This window comes from Vanellus vanellus (genome assembly GCF_965231255.1).
Source record: "Vanellus vanellus genome assembly, chromosome: 1".
Taxonomy (NCBI): domain Eukaryota; kingdom Metazoa; phylum Chordata; class Aves; order Charadriiformes; family Charadriidae; genus Vanellus; species Vanellus vanellus.
In genome coordinates this window covers 63,091,457-63,115,374 of record NC_138905.1, presented here as the reverse complement: position 1 = coordinate 63,115,374, position 23,918 = coordinate 63,091,457, and the positions used below count along the sequence as shown (strand labels likewise).

The window sequence follows — 23,918 nt, the reverse complement described above, 5'->3', positions numbered from 1 at the left end:
GCGCTGGAAATTGGTAGCAGAATTACAGCATTTTAGTTCTTGCAATGACAGAACAAACGTGTGGTTGGGGATTTTATTTTCTTCCCCCCCTTTATTTTTTTTTTGTTTCTTATTTGTTGATTTGTTTTCCCTACCTGCTCTTACCGAAAAGAAAGAATACGCATGGATTGCTTTGGGGTTGAAATGAAATGAACTGAAGACAACACACGTTTTGTAATGTTCAGCTTTATTTTCTGTTTGATATTGTGTTCTGTTTTTCAATGAGGAAAGAGGAGAAGCTGTGTAATATACACGAAGAGGCAGTCAGAGTTTGTACTCGGTGGTACAAAGCATATCCTTCTCAGATTGAAAGTACATGGATTAGCCAGTAGCTGTGCAATAAGACCCTTGGAATACATACCTCTTTGATAACGTATCTTATTCACCTGAGAATTGTTTAACAGAATATGGTTTTACTATAACATAAATAACACATATGTACTTAATGATCATTTACGCTGAACATATCTTCCTTTAGAAGTTTTGATTTCCTAAATCTGACCCATCAGTCTCTCAACTGAACTGAAACTGGTTTATTTAATGTACAATAAATATGAAGTGTTTAAGGTCTATCGAGTTCTTGTTTACTATTTTTTTAGGGGGTTTTCTGTCTCATCTTACCACATTTCTTGTTTAATTTCCACATACTGTAAAGCAGGAACTTGAGCCCACCACATCGAGTGGAAAACAGTATCAGCAGTCACCTAGCCCAACGGGCTTACACTTTAAGATAGATATATGACACAGAATGTGAGTGAAGATAAATGTTACAGATATGTGCCATTTTGAATCTATATGTTTTCAGTATTTTACATATTATAAATGCTAACCGTGACACCTTTCGTCATTCTGGATCCGCCCCATTCCTCAGCAATTCGTGGAGATCTTGTAGGTATCATAGCAGAAGAGGGACTCAGACCATATCACTTTGCAGTTTACCGTGCAAGGCAAAAACGCCTTAGGTAAGGTAAAATGCCTACATTACTCTTCCAACTGTTGCATCATTAACCTCCAACTATTTCAGGAGTAGGGGCGATTGTCTGTAAGTCTCCAGCAAACTCTGAAGCATGTGAGACACAAGGTCACACATAATTAGGCCAGGTCATCCATCCCCTAGTGCCCTGTCACTTATTAACCAGTTCTCACTCTGGCTGTATAGATCAGTAGGTTATGTGCTTACTGACTAATGATTGATCTGCAATTATGGTTTATAAAGATAAAGGACTACTTAGACCAGTAGTACATTACAAGATGGTTATTTGACGTCAGCGCATTTTCAAACATCCAGCACTTAGTAATTATGCAATTATAAAAGAATGTGTCACTATGAACCGCCACTGCCAAACTGGTGTTTTTGCAGTTGAATTACCACTTCTTTCCCTTTGCAGATCTGAATGCATTTTCTCACTTTGCTCTGTAAATCTTACTCGCTCTGAGTAAGATTTTTCTTCTTTCTTTTCTTTCCTTCTTTGTGATTTCTTCTGCGCTGCCATGTGTGCAAGGAAGCAATTCTCCATTCCCTGTGATCCTGGATGCTTCACCTGCATTTCACCCCGTTCCTGCCAAAATCAATTCACTCCTACATGTTCATTCACCCCTACACATGAAAGAAGGCAACAGATCTACAAAGAAGAAAATTTCATAAAGGATTAATAATTTCTCTTTATTCTGTATCTCACTGGTGAATTGGGATTCCCTTCATCTGTTTTGAAGCACAGAAGGCTGTGGAAGAGGGTCAGTCTGAATATATGCTGTGGAGGTTTAAGCATTTAAGTACATGGCCCTCATTTAAAATAATATCAGTCTGCCGAGATATATTGTAGTCAGCATCAAAAGCCATAGTTATTCTGAGTTTGTGCTTTTCAGTAAGCCAAAAAGGATGCGTGCAGCCATCTGCACTTTGTATGCAATGATGTTTTACAGCTTCGAGCTTACATATCTATCTGCCTCCTCAGTCTTAATATACCATACATAACAACCTGGAAGCCAGCATAAATCTCAGTTTCTGTAGGCTCTCGGCCGATGGAATTAGCTGCTCTAATTTCTACCAGATGCCAGCAGTGTTAAAAGACAAGCTGAACTAAGCTACTTTTCACCGTGTGAACAGTAAGCATTATATTTGGATGCCCTTAATTCCTCTCCAGTCGCGTTGCCCAGCATTCGCCATTGGCTGTCCCTCGGGCTCGAGGTGTGCCACGCCAATAGGAAGTACTGGGAATCGGGCTGTGGGTGGAACTGAGATGAGTGGGCATTAGAGTGCTATAAATTCATGCTCTCACTAACTATGCTGACCAGCCAAGCCTCTGGATTAAAAATTAATTGAAAATTACTTTGAGAGGAATAATAGGATGGGGTGGGATAGGAAAGGGATTTCCAATAGATCTAAAACGGTCTGCAGAACCTTAAATAATGAATAATAAAAGATAAAGGTTTTGATTTATGGTGATTTGCCTAATGGGATTCTCCAGGGATGGTGTTTAATAGATGAAGTAAAGTGACAAAAACCACAGAGTAAAGAAAATGCTAACGAAATCTGCAGTTAATACCAGCTTGGGAGAATAAAGACATACCAAAGACAACAAAAACTGCAGGCAAAACAACCTAGAGATAATAGAAGCGGCAGAATATCATGCTGTAGAAGATATGGCCAAATGCTCCCAAGAAGAAATTTCTCCAAAGTCAGCTTACATGGAATTTCCAAGAAGTTAGTGAACCTGAAAGTTACTAGAAGTAACAGACGACAGCAACTAAAATCTGGTCACGTGAGGTAAAGTAAGAGCAAAACACAAAAGCCCCCAGGGAAAGTGAAACTAGTAGTGGTTTTATGGCTTACGGTTGTGTTCCTTGATGTCTCCTAATATGTGAAACCAGTTTAAGTCTTCAGCTAGTGGCATTATTCATATTATCTGTTTGCTATGTACATTCTCCATCAACCAGTACGAGCTGAGGTTACAGTTCAGTAGCAGCTTTAATAAGGTTTTTCTTTTCTGTACACTTTCACATATCTGGTAGGAATCTAGTATTTCTGAAAGCTCTGCCTTGGCATTCAGTTTGACTTACATAGGTCAAGGAAATTTATTACTTGGAATAAGAAGGCAGACCGAAACGTATACACACACAGACACACATACAAAGAAGAATCAAAGTTAATAAAAAGAGGATGTTTATTTCTCAGGAAGCCAGAGGAAAATATTTTGTCTTCTCTTGGCTTGCTCTCATTGCCCATGGAAGAGTATTTGGCATATAAATGTTACTGTTGTATAAATATGTATCCATTCTCAAATTGCTGTATGGGGAGCTTGATACAAGCATTGTAGTTACCCATTTGCATTGAAAGATCATGGCCAGTGCAGCCCATTTTTCTCTCACTGAAAACAAACTCACAAATATAAAATGGAAGGAGAAAAAATACATGCAAATCTTTTAAAGAATGCATAAATTCGGATATAGTGTTTATAAGGAGGTCTTCACTGAGAGTCAGCAATTTTAAAAAATATTCCTTTTATAAAAAATGTTTCAAGCTTCTTGTACTTCCTTTTAAGGGAAAAAAAGTGTAATCTTTTACTGAGCATTGTGAAGGGCCGCTTACTTTATGAATGTCTTTTGTTGCATTTTGAGTTTCTGGAGCAAAAGGCATTCTATTTTAAGCACAGTGTATTTACTGTCACTTGATTTTCATGGCCTGCTTTCCTGACTGACAAGTCAACCTGCTGCTTTGCTGAAGCAAAGAGCATTTGGAAGCAAAACTGTATCCTGAATACTGAGGAAGTGCTGGAAGTCTAAACACACTGGACTTTAAATACTCTGTTCTCTTGTTCTATACCTTGTTGCTGAATACTTTTTAAATTAAAACAAACCCTTCCCCAAGCTCAGTGATAAATTCAGTAGGGAATCTATTTCTTCCTTTACTCATGCGGCCCTCACTTTTTACACCACTTACTTCCCCTTCCACTTCTTTTCCAAATTTGTTTTCTTTTCTTTTTCTTGTGCCAGTACCATTATGTTTATCGACCACTGCAATGCTACAAGAAACAGTTTTTTCCAAACCCAGCAATTCCAATGGACTGGGGATCTGCTTGGTTGTGAATCTGACACATTTCCCTTTTGCCATTCTCTCATTGGCAATTACTGAATCTTTCTTTATTATGTTATGTATTACCCCCTCCTTTGCTGTCAGTTCCTTTCTTCTCTGTTTTGGCCCCTAATCCCAATTGCAATATCCTACTGTATTTAGTGATCTGTAAATGAAATCAGCTGACAAAAGATATAGCACTTGGGACACACATACCATGTCAAGGGATTTTGAAACCACCCTTTTGCACACATCAAGCATTCCTAACCCTAGCAGCAGAGAAAGCTACTCAAAAACATACTAACTTTATCAAAGCGAGTCTGCTCACTTTGAATAACAGGAAACTGCTCTGTCCAGGAAATTGTTGTGTCTGGCCAGAGAGCTGCAGCCTCTGGCTCACAATGGAATAACTTAAAAAAAGGATTCCTGATTCTAAGAAGATGCCATTTGGGTATATAACACTCATTAGAAGTTGTATTTTACGCTTTCTACTTCATCTTTCATACAGCTACGCAGTGCTCAGCTTTCCGTGGCCACCTCCAGAAACCACATACCTTCCTAGAGTGAGGGATGTGTCTAAGACCCTTCACACGACCAATTAAAGTAACCTGACGTGCCACAATTTCTCAAAAGGCGCATTTGTTTCAAAACACCTTCTCTACGCTGGTGAAGAAGGTAAAGGCAGTCCTGCGTAAGGCAGTGTCCCGCTGCCCCGTCACAGGTCACGGACGCTCCTCGGGGCAGCGGGTCCCCTCTGGGTGGTGGAGGTCCCCTTGGCCCACACAGTGGGGATCACCTCCCTGCAGACGTGGCTGTGGTGGGGTCGCCTTGCTGCCCAAGCCTTGCTCCAGCCAAACGCCTCGCTGGCCTCCCGCTGCGACCGGCCGCTGCATTAGAAAACGTGCGCAAGGAAAAGAAGATGAATAAGGAAAACCACGGGGGAGCGGAGGATCCAGCAGCGACGAGACGTGGGCGCACGGGCCCACCGCATCAGGCCCCACCACCGGCCCTGACCACCCACGGGCCGGGGGAAATGGCGGCAGGCGGGACGGGCCCACCCGCGGCGCACCCCCTCGACGACCCAGGGCTCCCCCCGCCGCCGGGACAGGGAGAGGGGGGGATCCCCATCCCCTCACGGGCCAGGCGGGGCCGGCGGAGCCGCCACAGCCTAGAAACGGGGCCCAGGCTGCGGGGGAGCGAGCCGTGACCTCGGGGTGAGGGAACCAACGGTGGGGCGGGGGCGAAGGCGCCCTCCCCGCCTTAGCTGTCGCGGGGGCGGCAGCGACTCCTCGCCCGCAGAGCCGCCGCTGGGCGTCGGCCTCTTCCGCCTCCCGCCGCGGCCCTCAGCTCTGCCCCGCCCCGAGCGGCGGCGGCGGCGGCGGCCTGACCCTGGTCCCGTCCGGTGCGCGGCTGAGCGGCGGCTCCCGCGGTGGGGGTGGCGGCGGCAGCAGCATGGCCGTGCCCTGGGCTCTGCCCGCGCCCCTCAGCCCGGCGCAGCTGAAGCGCCTGGAGCAGCACCGCTACAGCGCGGCCGGGCGCTCGCTGCTGGAGCCGTGGCTGCAGCCCTACTGGGCCTGGCTGGTGGAGCAGGTCCCGCTGGGGCTGGCCCCCAACGCCATCACCTTGGGCGGCCTCCTGCTGAACTGCCTGACGGCGCTGCCGCTCATCGCCTGCTGCCCCAGCGCCACCGAGCAGGTACCGCCGGCCACGGCGCGCCACCGCCGCCGCCTCGGCGCTACAGCCTGACCCCCTTCCACCGCCTCCTCCCGCCACGGCCTTGCCTCAGCCCTGCTTCGGCCGCCGCCCCGCGGGGGCCGCCGTGCCCGCCCGCCCTGCGGGCCCCGGGAGGGCCCGGTGTGGGGGAGCCGCCCCGCTACCTCCTGACAGCCCCCGCAGCGCTGGAGCCGCTGCCCACCGCGGGGTGCGGTGCCTTGTCACTTTCGGCTCTGCGGCGGTAACACGGGTGGCCCTTCCCATGGAAGGGAGGAAGGAAGGGGGTGGGGGGGGTGGAGGGAGGCTGAGGTAGCGCTGTGGGTATCCCCTGAGAAACCGTAGGAGCGGTGATGCGGGGGTCAGGCTTTGGGGTTAGCAGGGGTCAGGCTGGAGATAGGCGCTAAGGTTTGAATGCCGAAATGCTGCGGGGATTGCGTTGGAAGGGCAAGCCTCGGTGGGCTCCTCTCTCCTCCCCAGCCCTTCGCTGACCAGAGGTCTCCATGGGGATGGGGCTCTCACCCGGTGCTTGGCCCATGCCAAGCCCTGTGGAAGGCATAGCCAGGCTCACCCTGGCGTGTGGGACCCCAGCCTCCTCCAGGGACCATCTGACGTCCCACGCGTGTGCCTCCGCTCGGGCAGCTTGCTGGGAGGGAGACTTAAGCTGTGTCAGCTCCCTCCCTCCTCAAGAGGAGGGCTGTGACAGAGGGGCCATGGAGGTCAAAACGGCTGGGGGCCGGGGGAGAGGGTGCGGGATGTGCCCAGGCGCAAGGCAGAGCTGGCCACGGGGCACAGCGGACGCCACGGCAGCATCGCGTAGTTCAGAACAGAGGTTGGGTTGTGTCACAGATGTGTTAGCTGACAGCAGCTCACGTGCTTCCCGTCCTCACATGGGAAATGTTTTAATTACTTTAGCTTCTGGAGGGAAAACAGGCATGTTAACGTGGGCCAATGCTGCTATCGCTTAAACTGGGTTGCCTAAAGTTTCTCTGACAATTTAAGGAACTTTTGTCGGAGCTTCCCAGCCTGTTACGAGTTTCCCAATGTAGAGTCTTCACAGGTGGGAAATATCAGGGGAAAATTGCTTTGTGTAGGTAAAATGTCTTGAAGGGCGGCTGCTGTTTTTCCTGTGTTCTGGTGGGCTTAAATCCTAATGGCAGAGGTGGCGGTTGATTGGGTTTTTTTAATAACATAGATATACTTTGCTGAGTGTTCTTGTTGATGGAAGCACCCTTCCTCTTCTGTAGCTGCTTTGCCCTTTGTGTTAGCAGAGGTGTTTGTGGCAGACATATCAGGAAGCTGATGCAGATCAAAATTAACTTTGCTTCGGTCTGACCCTCATTGCTTCCCTGATTTGCATCACCTGGTGGAGGCATTCTGTGGCGTTGCAGGCAGTAGGAGAAGGGAAGTTTGAGGTGAAAGTGAATGGTTGGAAACTGCAGATTGTCTTCTAGTGGCATTTTATTAAAATGCTTGTGGAACTGCTACCTTTAGCTTAGTTTTGTGATGTAGATATCAATGCTGTGCCAGCTATGTGCCTGAATGTTCATTTTAGCTTCTTCTCTTTGCTATTAAGAAAAAAAAAAAAGGCAGAAAGTAAATTTTAAGTTGTTTTTCCCTTGAGGACTCTTGGACAAAAAGAAAAAAATTGTACTGCAGGGAATTATTCCTTCAAGGGAAGCCTACGTTGAGCTTTAGGAACTTTACTGTTTGGGGTTTTTTTAATTATGGAAGCTGAATTTTTTAAGAACCTACAGTTTGGACTAAACTTCCTTGTTCAGATATTAGTATATCCTTTAAAAATATGTAGTGTAAAGCCAGGCTTCTTATCCTATTGGTTTTTTGTTGCCTGTCCAATGTGAGAACAGCCTTCACTTTCCCTTGCTCTATCACTTAGGGCATTGTTCTCTCTCTTCTGCTTGTTTAATGACTCAGCTCGTCTTCCACCTCAGATGTCATGGTTCTGGGCGGGTTTTTTAAAAAGGTAAAATTGTTGCAACGTTAATAGGTGCTCTGTGTACTGTTGTAATACCTACTTTGTACTTTTGACTTGGATGTGTGGGCTGGAAGGGCTAGGGGGAAGGTAGAACTGAAAATGTTGTTAAAGGTGATTGAATCGCAGGCTGAACTAATAGCATAGGGCATTTCAACATCACCTCTCTATACTGCCAAGCCACCTCTTCCATTCATGGGCAGATCTTGATTACCTGATGCACTAATAAGGACTTGTTATATTCTCTTGGTGGAAGTGTAGGAACGCTGAATAGAAGACTCAGATACAATAACAAGCAGGTTTTGAGTTTAGGTGGAGGATATTTTTATGAGTCAGTTTGTGTGGTTGGTTGTTTTTTCCCTAACCAGTCTTAAGTGGGCCATTTCTATTAGTCCTTTATTGAAAACGCTGAAGTCTTGATGTTTGTACAAACAATCCAAAACAAGTAAGACCGGCAGCTGAAACCCCTCGGAGAGTAGCTGCTAGCAGATGCTTAGAAAAGAGATCTTTCCCCGATATACCCATCCAGCTGCCAAAAGACTGGTTTAGGGGTTTCTCAGCAAGGGTTTCTACTCGGGTCAGAAGAGCAACTGATGGATCTATTTCCCCACAGACACCTTCTACTTCATGATTTTGCCTTTTGAATGATTTGTTTTGAACCTGTTTGTACTTTCAGCTTCCATTATGTCCTGTTGCAGTGAATTTCACAATTTAATAATACTTTTTCTCTCCGCACACAATGCAACTAATGTCTAAAACCATACAATGCTCCCTTGTTCTCTTACTGTGTAGCTGTTATATCCTTATACGCTATTTTTTTATCTTCATCAGCATCAATAACCACTAAAAGCCAGTTTGTTACTGACTAGCACAATATGCTTTGGCTTTATAAAATATTGTCTGCTTCAGCAATGTCTTCTTGTCTAGTAGGAACGTGGGTTGTATCACTGTCTCCTGTAAATGTGCATTTCACCATAAGCCTTCTTATTTGTAGCTAAGACATTAGCGGACTGCACCCCTCAAACACTGCTGTAACTAAAATCCACGTGTGTAGATTTTTGTAGTGTTTGTCCAGTTTCCTACTCTGTGTAACTTGGGACAGTAATTTATAGAAATAATATATGGGATTGCTATGCCAAGTGTGGTGGTGAGGAGGACACTACCTGCACGTTTTGTGTTCTGTGGATGGCTGAAATATCTTCGTTGTGAACGCAGACTGGGGTTGTTTTCTAGTTTTTTTGGTTGGTTGGCTGGTTGGGTTTTTTGGCACTAATTATAAAATGTTTAGGAATTAAAAGTTTTGCTGACTTTAAGTATGAACAGTCTGTATTTTCTACATTAGCATGTAAAAGGAGCACTTCTTAGGTGAGGATTTCCATTTTGTTCTCACCATTTGGCAATGAACTGTTTTGCTCTACTGCAAGCTGACTGCTCTGAAGTACCTATAGTCACTTCATTAGGTTTTGCACATGAATCTCTCGTTATCCCTTCCCATTCTGGGGAAGAATGACATGTTAATGTTTTCCTTGCATCAACACTAGGAAGAAAACTGGCTAAACCTAATTCTCTATCTTATTACAAAGGAGAAAGGAAACTCTGATCCTGCTGTTTTGGTGATTGCTCATGAAGGGGCCTAGCTTCCGTAATCCTTCGAGCTCAGCCACAGGTCTCTCTAAAATACCATGGGAAGCTAGAATTTTAGGGCAGAAGTTCATGCTAACAGTAATTATTTCTTTGTATAGAATTTATATCTATTTTAAAAAAAATATCTTGTAGCAGTTATAGCAGGATCTAAGCAAAGAGTCCCCCAAAATGATGAGAGTAGATTTCATCCAGTGATAAAGACTTGTCCTGCATGCTCACAGCTTCCTAGGTTCCATCATACAGAATCACAGGATGGTCAGGGTTGGAAGGGACTTCTGGAGATCATCATGTCTGATTTATTTGGTGTTTGGTTTTTTTTTTTTTTTTTAAGGCCTTTGTTTCTGTTGTCTATAATTTCCTGCAGGTTACTGGGAGTAGAGGTACAGGAAGAGAAAAGCATGGATTAGGGATTTGCAGTTTGGGCAATGACAGCGAAAGGGGGCAGGGGCTCAAGGGTTCTCATGCAGAGAGCAGAGCTAGGGAGGGAGTGGAGGCTTGTGGTGGCCAACTCTGTAGAATTGCTTAAAATATGGTGTAGTGCATTTATAAAAGCGTGTTATACCTTGCTGGAACATGGTATTTAGAAAGCCCTGTTTCTAGGGAGACCAAAAAGCATGGGAGGCTCTAGGTGGCTCCAGCTAGCTCCTCCGCTATTAACTGCTTGGAGGGAGAGGAACATTGATGAGGTGCTGTCTCTGCTTCTCTCAATCTCTTGTTTTAAAACTCCCTTTAAAAAACAACAACAACAACCAAACAAACAAAAAGCTCAACCAACAAACCCCCTAAACCCCATATTTTAAACTGAAAGAGGCATTGTCTTGAGTTATTTCCTGTCAGAGGGAGAAATGATGGGAAAATATTGACAGGCATGGAATTGTGTAAATAGCAAGGGAACAAATGAGCTTTGTGGGAGAAAGAATAAAGTAGACAAGAACTGGAACATCTGGTATGAACTGGGGGTGCAAAGGAAGAAGTATTAAGCCCCTGACCCGATAAAGGAGAGGTGTGAAGCACTGAGTGGGGTGGGGAATTCAGTCCGTACCCTCCAGTGAAGAATGGAGCACTCAGCAGTAAATGGGAGGAAGAGGTATTTGGCATAAAGGAAGACAGCGAAGGTTCAGGAACCCCAGTACAGGAGGACGGGAGCTTTTTCAGAGGGAGCTTGTTGGGGAGAGGAGGATGCTGAAGGAATGCAGGGAGACTCTGGTATGCATGAAATGCACTTGGGCTTTAGTGTGATTATTTTATTATTTTTTTCCTTCCCTGCCCTCTTCCCCAGCTGTAATACAGGTTTAAACAGCCCCTTCCCTTCTCCTGCTATTAGCACAATTGTACATAGTGCTTTGTGCAAAACAAAAGTGAGAGAAGTGATCCATATTTGGGGGGAAGAGGGAGGAAGTCCAGTAAAAATGTCTGTCTCTATTCTGGCTCTGTTCCGGAGAGGGGCTGTGTAAAATAGGGCAAAATTAGTTGCTGTGGTGTTGGATTGAGGAAGCGAGATTATGACAAAATGTGATGAGAAATCAAGGGGGGGGCGAATCTTTAAATGTTGCATAAGCTGGGGCTGTTGAACTCTGGGCTTGAGGGCTTTGCTTGAAATAAGTGGTAAAGGATCTTCTTGCCACATCTAGTCTTCTGCAGCTGTCCATGCTCTTCTGTGGAGTGGAATCACAGGAGCAGAAGAATGAGGACTGCTGTTCAACCTACGCTTTTTCCTGAAGGAGAGGCATGCCACACATATCTCTCAAATGCTATGAGCGCATTATTTTGTTTTGACACCCTCTCGTTCAGTAGATGACTAGACCTTGCTGTACCAAATCTGTGTGTGACAAGATTCTGGGGCTGTATCATCTTTCAGACATCCTTTTTAATTGAAGCAGAGAAGCCTTCTTTTTTTTTCCCCCGCCCAGGTTTGTGTTCTTTTCTAGTTCCATGAGAACAGCATCTAGCTCTGGCCAAAGAATACATTTGCTTGGACAGGATATAACTTTGGGCAGAGATAATAAACACCTCATCAGTGAAAAGCTGCTGATTATTGGGAGCCTCCTGACCTTTCTGCTGAGTCTGTCAGCCATGTCAGCATTCTCAAATGCTCCCACTTCTCTAATTTGCAAACTACTTGGGTCCAGCGTGGGAAGCCGGTAGGGGACATCCCTGGATGGAGAGCCAGGCATGTGAGAAGGTGGAGGAGATGGCAGCTGTATCTGTATTGAGAAGGCAGATAGCAGAGAGAATCTGTGGTTATTAGGAAATTCAGAAACCTCTGTTCACCTTCGGTGATTTGGAAAACTGTATTTTACCGATTAAACATCAGAGCATTCATTTAAACTGCTAAATGCATAGTTGATCACAAGGGACCTCTGGTTATTACCACTTTGGCTTAAATTTGAACTGACAGCCTAGGGATGAAATGCTCCAGATTGTGTTTCTAAGCTCCCTCAGACACCTGTTCCCCTGTTCTTACAAGGATCTTCCCTTGTCCACAACTGCGGGGATACAGATGCATCCGCTACAGGTGTTAATTGATACAGATGATCCTTACTGGGAAGAGAGTGAAAACTCACTCCCTCTTTCCATATCATCAAAGAGCAGAGCGTTTTAGTTTTGGAATCTGGGGGGACCGTTGCTTTGATTTGTCCCAGCAGGAGCTAATGCAAACAGACGTGGATCAGCAGTCTTAATGATTATACCTATACTATAACTTGCAACTGGACAAAAGCCATTGCTTTATCAAAAAGACCTAACAAGAGAAGTTCGAGTTGAAGCTCGTTTATTTGTTTATTTTTACGTTTAATGCTTTATACTTGTTTTGAGGTAAGGTAAATGTAGATGGTGTTACCTTGAACGAGAATTCTTGCATTGTGTTCTGTGGGTTATGGAAGCTTTGACAAACTGACTGCAGTAACCAGCACACAAGGTTTCTGCTTTGGTTAGAATTGAGGCTGTGTTTCATGGAGCTTGCATTTCAAAAAATATTGTGATAATACCAAGCATATGGCATACAGCATTATGGCTAATGATAAAAAAAATGTGCCATAACAAGTTTCTGGTCCTGACTGATGGAAATGATCCAGTTAAATAAGAAGCTGCCCACACTCTGGCATTTGACTTAAATGGTGATGTGCCCCATGCTGGGGAGGTGAATGCGGAGTGGGTAAGGAATTTGGCTAGCATATTTAGCCCTGGATACTTTTGTCTGTGATATGGAGAACCTGAAGATTTCAAAGGGAACTAAAATCCATTTCAGTTATTATAGGTAGATTGTTGCAAAAGGAGGGAAGCCTAACGCAGCCAAAAAACCAGTGGTGTTCTGGACAGAATTGCCAGGTGTGGCCTGGTTCACTTGCCGAAATCCAGGGATTAGTGTGACAAGTTTCAGTAGATCACAAGCTATCTTTTTGTAACTAGTAGAGGTATGTCACAGCAAGGATGCCACATAAAACATTGCAGATTACCTTTGTGGCACTCCAGAGTATTGGTGATAAAATTGGAAATGTCTTTAAAATACTACTTTAAAGGACTACAGTGAAACCAGTCGTTTCTCCTCGCCTTTCTGCTTGTAATGCTTCATTCATAGGTCTATGTCAGGAGTTGCCTTGTTTGAGAATAACTGTTATTCTCCGTGCAACAAAGTTGTTCTGAAAATGCCAGTATAGGTACTGTGGTACCTTTAGTATGTATCACAAGTAAAACAGCTTCAACAGGGTCCTAACTGTGCTTCTGTGTCCTGAAGTACCTGAGCAATGGCTGACAGCCCTCTCTTTTGGAAAGGTGGAGAGCGAGAACTGGGGCTGACAGGTAGCCACTGCTGCCCTGCAGAACATCTGACCAAGTGAGCTCGTGCCAGGAGAGGCCCTTGAGCTCTCTGTTCCTCCAGGTGGCTCTTGGTGATCCGTGAACCCAAGGTGGCAGTAGGCTCCTCCTGTTGTCCACAGGCTTTGTCTTTCCCCCTTCATCAGAGGAGATAAACTTTTTCAAAAGATGGCTAAGAACTCACTCCCTGGTTTAACCCCGTTCCCTGACACAAAATTCCTTTGTTTAACTGAACTAACAAGGGAAAAGAAACCTAAATAATTCCACTGGTAAACATCAAACGTATTGCTGTCACTTGACCTGGATTTCTATAGTGGGATCTTTCGGGGCGTTATCAGATAGCAATATGTTAAATGTCCATTGGAATGAGAATATCTACTCATCCTCTTTTACCTGCTCAAGGCTTCCAACATGATCTTTGATTACAATTTTTCTTAGTTTCCCTGAATTAAAGGGAAAGACTGCCTTGCCAATTTTGAAGAATTTTCTGAGTTTTCTGGATTTCTTGGTACATACAGGGTTCTCGCCTACAGCTGGTGTCCCTAAGTCTTTGACTGCCTTTTGCATCAAAGCTGGGTGAAGCAGCCAACCATTTGACTTTAAACGGTGGAATGTTTTATTAATGAAATTATCCAAGTACTGGGTAGCAGGAAAATCATAAATTTGCTGACAATATTGTTTCCATATTAAAAGCACAGAACTAAGTAATAAGATAGTGTATCAGCCATGAGGAAGTCTTAAATAACGGGGGGGGGGGGGGGGGGAAGCTGTGCACAACTGAACTTCCCTTAAGCATGCTGGTTCTTGGGAAGGATGTGTGTTGTGATCAGTCTCACTGGAGGCATCACTTTCTTCTTAAGCCAGTGAGTGTAATGATGATGAGAAAAGGGAATGTCTGGAGGAGCAGCTCACCTCATCTGCATTCTCACTGCTGCCTTCTCCTCTCCATGCCTATGAACAGATCGGCAACGGTCATTTTTCCTTTTTCCCCAGCAGTGACGCTGGGTTTATGTAAGTGTGGACAAACATCAGCTCACTGAGGTTTGATCTGTTGTCTAAATCTGCTTAATAGCCTTTACTGGACTTAGGAAATACATGTAATCATGTTGGTCTGTTTGTGCTGCGGGAGAGGAATTGCAGAGGTGTAGAGAGCCACAGCAGCTGTCCTCTACCTGGGAGTGGGAAAGGATTCAGCTCTGTGACTGCCTGTGGCTGTTCACTTGTTTAACCTGCAAGTTGCATTTCCAGCATTTATACCCAACTTTTTTGACTCTCTTTTCATGAACAGTGCTTCTAAATGTTAAGGATACAGCTGGAAACTACTTGAGGCAAAAATGTTACCTGTACTTTGTACAAAAGATTTGATAAATAATTCTTAGTAAAAACTAATTCCTAGACAAAGACTGTGTGTATTAAAATAATGCCTTTGAAAGGTACTCCTGTAGGACAGTTCCTTTGAATCTAAGACTGGTGTTAATGTAACTGATTCACAGCTTTTGAAACTCTGATAGGCTGTATTAAGCAGATAGTTGCTCCTTCATATTTAGCGAATGACTTAATTTCTTCAAACCCTTGTCCAAAGTGCCTATGTAGTCAATTTTTGTATGTTGGAAAAAATCTCTTTCCCTGAAAGCTGAAGTCTTTACTTAGTAAAATGTAATGGAATTTTATATCTCTATGTTGTAAATTTGAGCAAATCATCTAAGCATCTATCACAGACTGCTGAGAACTCTTGCAGCACAAAGGATACAAATAATTATAGAAATACTGTGGTTTTAAGGTGGTGGAAAAAAAGTCAGTTGATGCAGAAAAGGCTAAAGATTTTGTTGATTGTTTGTTTTTTTTTTTTAATAAATAGAAGGACTTGTGTTTCACTGGTGTATCTGGAGTAGTTCATTATAATAGTCACTACAATTCATGTAGAGACTAGCGTAAGGAATTTTTGTCCATTAACTAAGTAAAAAATAGCACAATCTAGTATAGTTCTGTGCTGGACAATATTTTACCTTTAATGAAATAGATTATCAGCTAAGAAACTGGGAACTGCCTAGTGACCTTTTATGTGAATCTCTTTCAGGCACCTTTTTGGGCATACATCCTGGGTGCATTAGGACTTTTTATCTACCAGTCTCTGGATGCCATTGATGGGAAGCAAGCCAGAAGAACAAACAGTAGTTCTCCTCTAGGAGAACTCTTTGATCATGGTTGCGACTCTATTTCCACAGGTAGCCTTAACCTACTGTTACCCATGCTAGTTTTTAAAAAGTTAACCTGTTTTTAAGAGGAGCTGATTAATCACAGATTTGTTGATGTCGGAAAGGACCTCTGGAGATCATTTAGTCCAACCACTTGCTCAGAGCAGGGCCAGCATGGTCGCTCCTTTTAGGATAACTTCACCATCTCCTGGTGAGTGCAGCCAAGGCTGCCCCTGACCTTTGTGTCCCTGACCAGTATCAGGGAGGATATTTCAGAAGGACCTTTGACAGATGTTGGGTAACATGCGTTCTCTGCTCTTACTGTGCATCTTCGTGTACAGCGTTCTTTGAGTGAGCTAGATGGTGAACAAAGAATTCTGTAAGAGCATGCTTTGAGATTCTTTACTATACATAGCCTGTGGTTTCCAGTAGGGTACAGGTGATGCTTAATAAAGGATTAGAAGGACCTAAAAGACTGATGCTGGCATGTGAAACTAAGGATTCCACTTTAGGAGTGAGGTGCCAAAATATAAGTTTGTTAATAGGGCATCCAGCCTGGCACTTAAGAGAAGGATAATTTATACTCCTAGAAGAATGAGTTTAAAAAACAGTTTATTTGGAGTCCTTAAAAAGTAAGCCTTGCTCAGTTTTACTTTCCATAACCTAGCTGCTCTTAGTTGCAATGCCTGTACTTCCATAAAAAGTTAACGGCTGAAATATTTGTCCTGGGAGTTGGTACATTCTTTATGCCTCACTTCCCAGAGAAGGGCAACTACCAGTCTCTCTGAGCTGGGCCCTTCAGTTGGAGCTGTCAGTGATACAAAGAACATGTGATGACAAGGCCAGAAGAAGGGAGAAGGACCACTGTAGGTTTGGAGGCGGGGCCCTTGCTTGGAAGAAAAGGAGTCCTGTGTTTTGGTCTCTCCTGCCAGACTGTCCCTGAGCTTAGCTACTCAGTAAAGTCATATTGTTACTTTGTTATAGTAATGTAAAATGCCTTGTGATTTTTTAATTTTTTTTATTTATTTCTCTTAACTGCAAGCAAAGAGGGTATATGACTAACATGTTCGTTTCTGCTTTTCAGTTTTTGTTGTCCTTGGATCCTGCATAGCAATCCGACTAGGAACAAATCCTGACTGGTTGTTTTTCTGTTGTTTTGTGGGACTGTTCATGTTCTATTCTGCTCACTGGCAGACATATGTATCAGGCATACTAAGGTTTGGAAAGTAAGTAGGTATCTTTAGAAGTACATGTGGCTTAACGCTAGCTACTTGATTTCCATTTTTTCTTGATTATTTTTTTTTCCGTGTTATCTCTTCCTCTCACCTTCTTCCTCATCTCCTTTCCACTCTAGCAGGCTTGTGTTTTACTTGGCAAGAACTTTACAACTCTGCATAATACTGAGTAGAGGACTTGTTCTTTTGGCAGCTGATTTTAGCTTTGTACGCTTTGTTTGCATGCATTTGGTTTTTTTATCTGCGGATTTGTTCTCGGAACCCATGCAAGCACCATGCAGGCTCAGGCCGGAGGCGACTTGCCTGCAGTGTCAGCAAGTGCTCTGTGTAGGAGTAGGGACAGAGCAGGCAACTACAGTACCACGGTACCTCCCTTTGTAACCTCCCAGCCACAGAACAGCGTCAGCCCAGGGGACTATGAACCGCATACATTTTTAGAGAAATTCCCCTGCTAATGGCTTTCCCTTCCATAGACATCTTCAGTCTTCCTTCGAACAAGCTCTCTGCAACCATTGCACCCTTTGGCAAGGAGTTCCACAGAGCTTGGAGAATTACCCCGGGTTTATTCTCGGGGCTTTGCTTTTAATCTGGCTCGTACTGGCTTTGATGTCCTTCAGGTTTTGCGTTAGGTCACAGTTCTAGAGATTGCTGTGATGCTGTTCATGGCTCGGTAGAAATTTCATCTGTTCTCACTGCAGTGTAGGAGGAGGAGTCATGACATTCATGCAGAAGATAACAATTTCAACTTAACTCCTAATAGTGTGGGGATTGCTGCACCCTCCCACAGCTATGGTGGTGCCTAACCACAGCCTTTTGCTGTTTTTTAAACAATAAGCTCCACTTCAGTAATAAATGATTTCTGAAAAGAGGGAAAGATCAGAGACTTCTGCAGCAGCGAAATTGGAAATATATGGTAGATGAAGGCTAATCCTAGTCATTTGTTAAGTCACCTGTTTATAGTCCTACTTAGCTCTGACCTGCAAGAAGCACCTTAGCGAATCTGCGCATCGCTGGGCACGCAGGCTGGTAATCAGCTGTCCTTGCATACTGTTTGATGTCTGTATCAAAAGAAAGCTGTCTCTGTGGTAATGCTGAGAGCTCTATTTTATTTGCTGATAATGCATCTTGCCACACAAACTATAACTCTTCTACCTGCCTACCCATCCTCCTCTTTTTTAAAGGACATCTTGTGCTGTAAACAAAAATAGATGCTTTAGAGTGATGGCTGAAATAAGATAATTTCCATACACAACAGTGCAGTACACTGAAGGGAGATGGACTATGCCATGAGCTCTGGCATTTTTCGTACACAACTGTTTTTCTGTGCCTTTCATTCCTGCCTAAAATGTGAGAATGATTTCCCTGCATCAGGAAAGCACCGAGACTCCTATACCACATCAAAAGTTCTTCATTAAAAATTTAATGGCTTCTACATAAATATAGTGTTAGTGCATAGTACAAGGAGTTCGGGATGGCCTGGCATTCTGTGCTTACTGTTTGAAGGTAAATAGACACAACTTTTCTCCAAGATAACTTATGTCTGTTTAGTGAAAACAGGTCAGAGGTTTTTTTCCAAGGCTTGCAATTTTATTTCTCTTAAGCATAGAGGTGAGAGTCTAAATGAAGGCATTAGTATATTGCTCTAAATATGGTAATACATAATTACATGGACAGAAGCTTTCACTGATGCTCTTTCTGAATTAGCAGCACTTGATTTGAGAAGTCAAATGACAGATGAGAGAGTCCTAGCGCTGGTGGCCAGGAAGGATCAGAGCCACTGGGTACTGTGCCACTGTCAGGTTATGTAGAACACCGCATGGTGCCTGATTAAAATCTTTGGACTCTGATTTGGGCTGTGTTGCAACCAACAGCCCGAGCCTCTGTAAGATTAAGTACTAAACTTTGGCACATACAATGACTCCACTTCAAGTTCGAGCCTCCTCCTGCCACCAGCAACAGCCAATGCAGCACAGCTTAGAAATCCAGGTTTTAATAGTACAGTGCAACCGCTGAACGCTTGCGCTTGCATATAGGCGCTTTTGCATGCCGTAACCAACAAGTTCAGCGTGCCGCTACCGCAGCGACTGGGCAGGTGTAACATTTCATCCCTGGAAGAGAGGGCAAAGCCCCCTCCCAGCAGCGCTGTCCCATTTCCCCACTGCACAGACTCTCTCACTTGACCTCAGGCCAATTCATGTAATGGGCAGAAGATAACAGCCTGCCCTGGGCTAGCAGCTGAACTGGTTCACCTGACAGTCTGCTGAGCACCACATCTGGTACCAGTCAGGGAGCGCAACGGTGTAGCATGGAGAGGACAACCCTTTCCAATGGCTTTGAGCAGCAACGAGCACCTCAGCTCATCATCGGGTTGCACCTTAAACTTTGGCTCTTCTAGGACTAAGAGTCTGGAGCTTGCGATGAAATTTAGTGTATTTTATCACTAAGAAGAAAGTTTATTGTTACTGTGATTATCAAGATTGGATAAATGTTTTCCATTAGCCAAGAGCTGATTCCCATCTCCCTTTAAAAATACACTGTTTCCTGTGCAAACTTCACGTGCTAAGCAAGTTGTGTACATGCTGACTTTGGTCACAATACCTTAAAACAGCAAATTTATTCTAACTGCTTAAAGAAATGTTACATTTTAAACATCCATTGTCACCGTTTGCTGGTAACTTCAGTACAAAGATCAGGGGTACCTATCTCAAAACCTTTGGTAGCATAAAAGGAACCTTAGATGTGCACACTTATTTTTTTTATTATTATTATTTTAAAGCTTTATTGAAAGCATCAAATTCTTTTCTTGAGCCTCTGCTTAACTTTTTTTATATATTCAGGTCTTCTCGGAACATTTCATCAGTCAAATACAGTAAGAGAGAGTTGGCTATCGTGTCTGAGAACAAAAAAGGTGGAATACAGAGTCTAGAGGGCATACAAGGCACCCTATTTTAAAAATGTTTTTATGGAAAAAAAAAACCAAGATATCAATTGTATGTCCTCTGAAAGAAGACAGATGCTTTGCTATCCACTGCCTGAGTCCTCAAAATACTGCCCTTATGTTTTGCAGGCTGTAGCTGTCAAATTTTCATGATTTGATGGCTTAAAGAAATCTCTTCTGTCCCAGCCTGCTCTTTGTGGTCCATACTTCTATATGATATGCTTTTCATGGAAATGTTTGATTTCATTTACTGTGAGCTTGCCTTAAAGTTTGATTTGATACTTGCACATCAAGTCTGTAAATTTACACAAAATTCTCAAAGTTAACAATGTATTCATTAAAGATTTTCCCCCTATTAAAATTATACGTAGCTTGCTCTAGATAAGGAGTATAGATTTAATTTTAAATCTTAGCCAGAGATGTGTGCCTCCATATAGAGTCCCATTCTCAGTTAAGGAAAAGCATATTCTATGTACGCTGATCTAACTTGAAGGAGATAAAGTCACTGGTTCCCTCCTCCGCTGCCTTACACTTACAGCAAGAAGACCTTTTCCTTAACTAAATCTCCCCTTTATTTTTTTTTTCCTTCATAGAGTTGATGTAACCGAAGTTCAGATAGCCATAACAATGCTGCTTTTGATATCTGCATATGGTGGCACAGCAATATGGGACTATAAGGTGAGTGTATTGAGTGCTCAGAGTTCCTGCTGAGTATTCAGTTCCTGTTAAGTATTCACAGTTCCTGTGGTATTTGAAGCCATCCTGTGCAAGTCCCATCAACACCTCCTAGCTGTCTGATGCTCTGGTTTAGCTTATTGTACAAACGTAGGTTATTTTTATGTTGTAGTCAACTTAGGTATAATGGTGTGACTTCCTCTGCACAAATTTAGAGCTATATAAAGGAAAAAAGACCCCATCTGCCACATCTAAACTTCTGATCTGGAACTAATACTGCGCAGATACTTAAGCTTTAACAAATAGTTTTTGTTCTAGTTTTATTTCCTTTGTGTATTTTATTGTAAGTTATAAATTTCTGTTCAGTTAACTGATTTATAGGATGCTTTATTTTAAAATTTGAATATTAAACGCTTTAATCTAACAAAACCATGAGATGAAGTTAGGGGGGTTTTGGTGAAGTAATCCATACTTACGTGCTGATGGAGATGTACTGATTTTTAACAGTTATGTCACATTCATTGTAAATGGAAATGTCTATAATAATTGTTTTCTGTCCAAAAGCATATCCCTATTTCTGGCTTTTATTCTGATCTTTAAAGTTGCACTTTAGTGTATTGGATCAAAAGCATATTAGACTAACATCTTCATCCTTCTTAGGGTCTTTACTCAGAAATGTATAGTTCTGCTTGGTTATAGCGCGTGGTAGAGCTGAGACCATTCCATGATATTGATAACCAATGCAAATTAAATCTAAATATAAACCACCAAGTAATCATAATTAATTCATGAGTTTACTCATCAATTAAGAAACGTTTAGCTAAACTTTGCTTCCTTTCCTTTTCCATCCTGCAAGATGTTTTTGTTCTGTTTTCAAACAGCTTATATTCATGTTGGAAAATAAAGCAGGTGCATTAGACTTCAATTATGACAGATTTTTCTTCAATATTAAAATACGTCGTAGTTATGCTGTATCTCAAAACATTCTATATTCAAAAATATAGCCAATGGTTTCAATTTATTGCTACTTCTTTTTTTTTTTTTTTTTTTTTTTTTTTTTTTTTTTTTTTAAATCCTCTGCTGCCTTTGGAAGTTTCCTTGAAACTGCAATTGATTCTGAAAGGTAACTGTTTAATTCAAATTTGTATCTGGAGACTATTCTAAATGCAAAGATACAGCATACAAATAACACGTACCAAAACACGAAGTGGGCAGATGGTGTTTGTGTTTCCTGTGGCTCAGTGTTGTGTTACCCAGTGAAAAAGAAGGAACACTCCTTTTCCCCCCTCCCATGCCTTGGTGATGCAGTCCCCTGTGTCAAGTTTTTGCTTATGTCGTAAAAATATTTGAAGAACATCGTAAGGACAAACACAGTACGATCTTGCTGAATTTCAAGACCAGAACTTAAGTACTCAAAAGTTGAGTTTAAACATTACAGAAGTTTGTCATCTCCTTAGTAAGGAAACATCGTCCTCCAGAGCTTGTTCCCAGGAAAGCAAGACTTCAAATAAAACAATTCTTTTACTACAATCAGTAGCTTTTTTTAATCTCTGTTTTAAAAAGGTGTTATCCTTAACTTTTAATGTTTCTCCTGTTTTTCCTGCTAAGGTCCCTTTGGTGGGCTTAGAACTGAAGTTCTTTGCAGTTTTTGGCATACTATGTGGAACAGCACTTTCTTTTTTCAATTACTTCCGTGTCATCTTTGGTGGAGGGGTTGGAAAGAACGGATCTACAATAGCAGTAAGTTGCTTTAAAAATCTGAATGAGTTTTGAATAATTTGTGCCTGTAATTTATTGCATTTCAGATGATCATAAGGGTTTTATCTGTTTAAGCATTTAAGCAGACAAGCATATGAGTGTTGGACAGCTAAAGCAAAGACTTCATTATCTATGTTCTCCCTACCTGTTACTGGATTTCTTCTGTCGCAGGAACCAGCAATGAATTTTCTTACAGAATTGATTCGTGGTCACTGCAAAGGATACTAATAGCATTGGCGTAATGCTAATGGACTTTCCTTGAGTTTTGATAACTCTGGTTTTGTTCAATGGGATTTGCAATAGGTGTAAAATACGGACCTTACTGTGTGACTGAAGCCTAAGACAAATTTTCTGTCCATTTGTATTACAGGGAACAAGTGTTCTCTCACCAGGCCTGCACATTGGACTACTTATCACGCTGGCCATTATGATCTATAAAAAGTCCACAACTCGGCTGTTTGAAAAACACTCTTGCCTGTATGTCTTGACATTTGGATTTGTGAATGCTAAAATCTCACAGAAGTTGGTGGTAAGGAATCTTGTCTCAGTCTTAAACCTCCTAAAACTAAACCGGTTCTTGGCTTAACACTTGCTGGAGCAGTGGGCGCTGTGCAAGTTTTCCCATTCTGCTCTGCTGCTGTATTACCAGTCTCATTATGACCACGACACTGAACTAGACTCAGGTTCCTACAGAGAGATTATATATGACACTGATACAAACACATACTTATTGTTGAATGTACTGGTGAGAACTTTGTTTTGTTTAACTTACTTCTAGAAATACAGTGTCTGTCTTTAACATCATAACTGTGGTCGCTCAAGCCTTAATAACAGTGCTGTGACTTCTGATTTAATTGTCTGAAATAGGAATTTACTTAATGATTAAAAATGAAGATATAAACTTTCTATCTTTATCTCTTTTGTTATTAAAAACCTCATCAGTGGATTAAAAAAATAAAATCTGCCTTACTACATATTTACTAACAGCAGTAATCTAGTGTCTTGGTTTCAGCTGAGATGGAGTTAACTTTCTCGCTAGCAGCTGGTATAGTGCTGTGTTTGGGATTTGGGATGAAAACAGTGTCGGTAAAACACTGATGTTTTTGGTTGTTGCTGAGCAGTCAAGGCCTCTTCTGCTTCTCAAACCACCAGTGAGTAGGCTGGGGGTGCACAAGAAGTTGAGAGGGGACACAGCTGGGAGAGCTGACCCCAACTGACCAAAGGGATATTCCACACCATATGATGTCATGCTCAGTATATAAAGCTGGGAGAAGAAGAAGGAAGGGGGGCGTGTTTGGAGTTACGGCATTTTGTCTTCCCAAGTAACCATTAGGTGTGATGGAGCCCGGCTTTCCTGGGGTTGGCAGAACACCTGCCTGCTGATGGGAGGCAGCGAGTGAATTCCTTGTTTTGCTTTGTTTGTGTGTACAGCTTTTGCTCTACCTATTAAACTGTCTTTATCTCAACCCATGAGTTTTTCCTCACTTTTCTGATTCTCTCCCCCATCGCAACTGGGGAAAGTGAGTGAGTGGCTGTGTGGTTCTAACTGCTACCTGGGGTTAAACCACAACATCCAGCCAGCTGATTTTTTTTTTTTAATATTTTTTTTTCCCAACATAACATTTTTCAAATGCTAGAAAACCTGTATTCTACAGTTTCTTGCTAAACAGGAGTTCACCTACTGAGCTACTAATGCGGTTCAAGAGAGAGAATGCTGATAAGAAGACTGAGCCTTAAGATTGAACTTGAGGCGGTTCACCTCTTCTGTCAGACCCCGTGACTCCCTTGCTCGTTCAGAGGACCGCTGGGTCCTTGTAACCAGCTGTCATCGCTGTATGTACATCAA

At 42.8% G+C, this 23,918-nt stretch overlaps 1 protein-coding gene across 1 annotated transcript in view; it reads left to right on the top strand.

Moving 5' to 3' along the window:
* Positions 1-5,563: 5,563 nt before the first annotated feature.
* Positions 5,564-23,918, top strand: part of CHPT1 (choline phosphotransferase 1) — a gene marked incomplete at its 5' end in the record, with an annotated part of 24,698 nt that continues 6,343 nt past the window's right edge. Inside the window, 6 exons of the mRNA XM_082498666.1 lie at positions 5,564-5,806; positions 15,349-15,496; positions 16,551-16,692; positions 20,233-20,317; positions 21,923-22,054; positions 22,443-22,601. Of these exons, the coding sequence (XP_082354792.1) occupies positions 5,564-5,806; positions 15,349-15,496; positions 16,551-16,692; positions 20,233-20,317; positions 21,923-22,054; positions 22,443-22,601 (909 nt within the window). The remainder of the gene's footprint in view (positions 5,807-15,348; positions 15,497-16,550; positions 16,693-20,232; positions 20,318-21,922; positions 22,055-22,442; positions 22,602-23,918) is intronic.